The 5,030-nt window shown below is 38.9% G+C and overlaps 1 protein-coding gene across 1 annotated transcript; it reads left to right on the top strand.

Moving 5' to 3' along the window:
- Positions 1–2,119: 2,119 nt before the first annotated feature.
- On the top strand, positions 2,120–4,242 carry LOC138369861 (complement C1q-like protein 4). The gene is made up of 5 exons (XM_069333603.1): positions 2,120–2,187; positions 2,513–2,670; positions 3,329–3,401; positions 3,489–3,607; positions 3,691–4,242. Exons 2-5 carry the CDS (start codon positions 2,513–2,515, stop codon positions 3,890–3,892), a joined length of 552 nt encoding a protein of 183 aa, XP_069189704.1. The 5' UTR covers positions 2,120–2,187; the 3' UTR covers positions 3,893–4,242.
- The last annotated feature ends 788 nt before the right edge of the window (positions 4,243–5,030 follow it).

A 5,030-nucleotide genomic window follows, 5' to 3' on the forward strand; every position in this document is an offset into this window, starting at 1 on the left:
GCGAGAATTTGTCACAGAATCTCAGTAGTTCTCCGACCTGTGGTTGGTTATTTCCAGGTTGACTTCCTGCTATGATGTTATTGCTTACTAATCTCCATTGTAAACTAGGTAGATTGAAGTCTCTAAGGAAGATGATATCTGGTACTGGGTTTGCTAGGTTATCAAGGATATTCTCTATTTTGTGGATCTATTCAGTGAATTCCTCAACTGTTGCATCTGGCGGTTTGTATATTAAAATAATAAGTAGATTCATATTTTCAACCTTGATTCCAAGTACCTCTACCACCTCATTGGACGAGTTCAGGAGCTCTGTGCATGCTAGCTCCTCTTCAATATACAGACCTACTCCTCCACTTGACCTAATTGCTCTGTCACATCTATATAGATTATAATTCGGAATCCAGATTTCACTATCCCTGTGGTCTTTTGTGTGGGTTTCTGTAAATGCACCAAATATTGAGTTCGATTCTATTAGGAGGCCATTTATGAACTTAACTTTATTTCTTGATTTTGGTTTCAAGCCTTGTATGTTTGCAAATATGAATGATTTCCCACATTGCGTGTCACTTTTGGTGGGCTTTGGTAGTTCTCCCCAACTCTACCCCGGTCCAGGGAGTGTTGTTTTGGAAGTGATTCGTCCAGTTTTGGTAGTAGGACGGGTGTTGTGTGGTGTAGTACCTGTGTGTTTATTGATAATTTGTATTCCAGTCTTGTGGGTATCTCCCTTCCCCTTTGAAATCCTGTAGTGGTTCCATCTGACTGTTCCTCTCTTATATTTACTACTCTGGTTCTGCCTTCCTCTAAAAAATTTCCAGTAGTGTCATATGGATCTTCCCGTCTATAACGCTGTGTACCTCTCACGTGGAATTTCGGACACTGAAGATTGTAACATTTTTTATCCCTAATTGAAAATTGACATAATTTAGGGTGAAAGTATCTACACCCTGTCCCAAAACGGCATGTACCCCTCGCCAACATGTTCCTGCATTTTCGAGGATGCAGAAACTTGCATTTTACTCCTTATTTTTCATATTTGCAAACTCCTTTAGCGTAGAATTTGCAAATATGTTCCGGTTTTGCGTTTTTCAAGGTAGTTATACCTGTGTCTGTCTTGTCTACCTCTTTATTGGAGCCATCTCCATCTCTTGTCCCAATTCCTTCATTTATGCACTCTGTCTCACTGTTGCTCTCATCGTTTATATTACCTGGCTCTGTAATATTGCTGTTATTTTGTACCACAATTCCCTCTTCCTCCACACTACTGCTGCGGTTCTCTAAACTATCTTGTCCTGAGTTTTGGTCGTTATCCAATGTTGTCTTTTCCCAGTCCGCATATATCACGGGTAGCTTGTCTGTGAATGATAATCTCTGTGACTCGGGAATGTTTTTCATCAGTTTAGTGATGTTCTCCAACATTAATCTGTCATCTTTGCAAACCCAGTAAATTCCTTGCCTTTTTGTGCATCCTGGAGATAAATCTGCACAGCCCAGGTGAAATTTTATGTTACAGATGCAACACTTGACGCCTACATTACGTTTTCCCCAATACTCCTGAACATTTGCCACACCTTCCCAATGTCTGATGTATTGTATTGTATTTGTGCTTCACTGTATGGATCACTTGTTGATGTCAGTCCTTTTAACTCTTCATAAAATTATATGTATATATTTATATATATAATATTTATAATATTAATGAACAATGAACCTGATAGTACTGAACAATGGCCTGAACAATGATAGCATACTTGTGAACAACACTATAGTATACTTGTTATTGTTAAGGCCTTAGTGACCTTGCAGCGGCTGATTGTCCTTAAGTTAAACTCCAAACCCAACTAAACAGGATATTTACACCGAGTTTACCCCGCTTCTCGGTGAACATTTACAGTTGACTTTTGTCCTGGACAATGTTCATGGTAAACTTTGCTGGTTGGTCAGCAAGCTATTTTGGTGACGAAAAATAACCCTCCCGCTGTAGAGTAGCCTTAAGCCCAACACCAAAATTAATCCAACTGTACCTAATCAAATATATGGTAGTTGGCAGTTCACTCCACTACTGCAACACTCATCATCGTGCAGCTGGCACTTGATCAGGGGGTATAAATAACCGAGCTGAGGTCAGACCATTCAGTTGGTGTTTTGATTTCGTTCCTGGTTATATAACTAGTTAACTAATAGACAAATGTGAGGAAGTTTCCTTTTTCTTAGTTTTCAGTTTAAAAAAAAATTCACTGTTAGTCTAGTTTTTGAATATTTTTATTAGTAGGTTTGCTATATACATAGTTTTAAATGTTTAGTTTTTATGTTGTACAACTTAATTTAACGTCTCGACGCCGTTTACGTGCCTAGCCTTCTAGGTAAAGTTTCTTGGATAATATTTCTTAATAGTTTTTAAGAAAAAACTTAATGTGAACGAACGCTTAAAAATTTTCTTTCTCTAGTTACATGTTTTATGTACTTGCCACATCAATGAATAGTCGGTAGGCTTTTAACACTAAAATATTCTTAGATGTCGCCCCGTGGTCTCATCATGGCAGCGTTACTAGTTATCAGTACACAACAGGATGTAACTCTCCCAACTGAGACAGGCTTTAGGCCCCGTCCAATGGTGACGGTCTCGCCACCCACAACTGACAGTAATACTACCTTGCCTGCTTTAGCTCCTGGGTAAGTATTCTTTAACTTCACTAATACATTTCCCACAAGTACCTTGGCTTGATCATTTAAATACTACTGGCTCGAATTAAAATTCTTGAAGCTCCCTTCACTAATGTAAATGATCATTAACATGTAAACTTGTTTGGTGCTCAAAATCCACTTAACTTGAACATGTAGATTAAAATTCTAAATTTGCATAAAACACGTAACACTTAAAGTGGAACAGCTCGGTGTTCAGTTGTACCCTGAACCTGCAATGTACATACAAATATAAACATTCAAACCGTGACCTCAAACATTTTTAGGTCTCAATTTCTACCTCTCCTAAATGAGTTAGTGTTTCCAAACAGGTCTTAAACTAGTGTAAAGCCTAATAAAGTCCCCACAAGTTCTCGACTTTAGTGTGAATCTATTCTATTAAAAAAAAAATCTAGTGTTCAATTCTAATACAAAGTATGAAATTACATTATACTTGGCTATTGAGCACATAACTGAATGTACTTAAAATTTATAGACCTCAAATTTGCATTCCTCGCGGTAAACTTCTCATTTAATATTAATGACCATCCTTTGGACCACTCTTCATCTCTACTAATCCTCTAAAAGGGGACAACCTTAACAAATTCCGTAGGATTGACGCTGTAATAAACTCTGACGTTCTTCACAGAAGTGACGTTGCCTTCACAGTGAAAAAGGCGGCAAACTTAACCATGACCCTACCAGCTACAGTAATATTTCAGGTATATAAACGAATTTAAAAATCTTACTGTTGCCATCTTTTTGGGAAAGTAAAAATAAAAAAATTAAAATAAAACTAACCTCTACAGGAGGTCGTAACTAATGCTGGTGAAGCCTGGCATCAAAACTCCAGCGAGTTCGTGGTACCAGTTGATGGAGGTTATTTCTTAACCTTTAACGCTGTTGGTGGCAACAGTAGCGACTTCACGTAAGTATCCAATTTGAGGTATTGTATCGCTTGTTATATAATATTGACATGATTTAATCATTTTACTTGGATTCCCTTTTCAGGATGGCTCTGCTAAAGAACAAAGTTCCTCAAGTGACTGCATATGGAACGCTAAGCCATTTTGAACACTCTTCTAACTCGGTGTTCTTGGAGCTCCACCGTGGTGACGTGGTGTCCCTGCAGCTGCAGGAGGGCATGATCTACGACCACCCTTTTAACGAGACCTACACCACATTCACTGGATTTCTTGTTTATCATATTTAAAGCTTGTTATTTCTAAAGGGATTAAAATATAGTAAAAAAAAAATGTATCTCTATATTGTTTCTTGCTGCAATAGTAGGCGAGACGCCTACTTTATTGTGCACCCCATACTCGTGTTATGAGCGGTGCCGCAAAAGTATTAGGGCACAAGTCTTAATCAGACCTCTACCTAAATTTTGATAAGATTACATTCATCCACCACAACTTGCAATTAGTGACGGCTGGTTACAGAAAGTTCTCTAGTGATGTATAATTATATGTATGTCTCTTTCGAGAGCTTGAAGAGAAATTTGGAGATGTATAATCATAGCGATATACATAGATGTACAATGAATAAAATCTTCATTCATAATGGTGTCTCGTATTGCTAATAAACAATAGTGTAGTTTCAAACGTGTATTGGCAAAGTACCACTCGGCAGACTAACAAACATTGCCATAGCTCGCTTAATGAAGAATTCGCTACAATTGTCTCTCGGTTTGGCTTGTCGAGGTCTATCGAATACTTTTGACATCGTTCGCTTTTTGCATTTGTTCTCGTATTGGCATCCTTGGTGATATTTAGTGCCCCCTTAATTTTTCACATTTGATGGTTCTACATGGCCTTCCCGGTTTGGTGCCCCTCTTATGATAATTACTTACTTGCCTTGGGTTTCCACGTTTGGTAAGAGATCCAGCAGCTAACCATCAGATGGTGTAGTTGTACTATCCCATTGCTAAAATTATTACAGCCCTTCCTGTAACAAGTTGTGTACTTGTCTGGAAAATTGTTTAGCCCACTGCTGGAGTGGACTACTAGTTCTAGAGAACGGGAAACTGCACTTCTCTTGGTAAGTAGTTTGTCAGCTGTTCCCTCCCCCCTCCACTCCCTGATCAGTTTCTTGTTGCCTTGAGGGGGGACTTAGTGGGTGGCTGCAGGCCTTGTACTCCTGCTGCTGTTTGCTGTAATTGTGCTGAAAGACATTTCTTTTTTTCCTTCTGTTCGTTTTTTTTTCTTCTCTTCTTCTCCCCCCCCCCCCCCCCCACCTTCTATCTGCTTGTTGCTTCCTTGACTCGTATACCTAGAGCTTTTACACCTCCTACGGTTCTAAAACACCTTTTCCTTCTGCAGTTTTCTTCTTCTTCCTCCCGCTCCGTTTCA

This window comes from Procambarus clarkii, chromosome 30, assembly GCF_040958095.1.
Source record: "Procambarus clarkii isolate CNS0578487 chromosome 30, FALCON_Pclarkii_2.0, whole genome shotgun sequence".
Lineage (NCBI taxonomy): Eukaryota > Metazoa > Arthropoda > Malacostraca > Decapoda > Cambaridae > Procambarus > Procambarus clarkii.

What these genes read in the sequence shown, in the direction of transcription:
- LOC138369861 (XM_069333603.1), top strand. Translation starts at nt 2,513, where the DNA reads ATGTCGCCCCGTGGTCTCATCATGGCAGCGTTACTAGTTATCAGTACA. An exon ending in CAGCTACAGTAATATTTCAG is followed by an intron (nt 3,402 to 3,488) that starts GTATATAAACGA and finishes TAACCTCTACAG; the next exon opens with GAGGTCGTAACTAATGCTGG. An exon ending in GGCAACAGTAGCGACTTCAC is followed by an intron (nt 3,608 to 3,690) that starts GTAAGTATCCAA and finishes TTCCCTTTTCAG; the next exon opens with GATGGCTCTGCTAAAGAACA.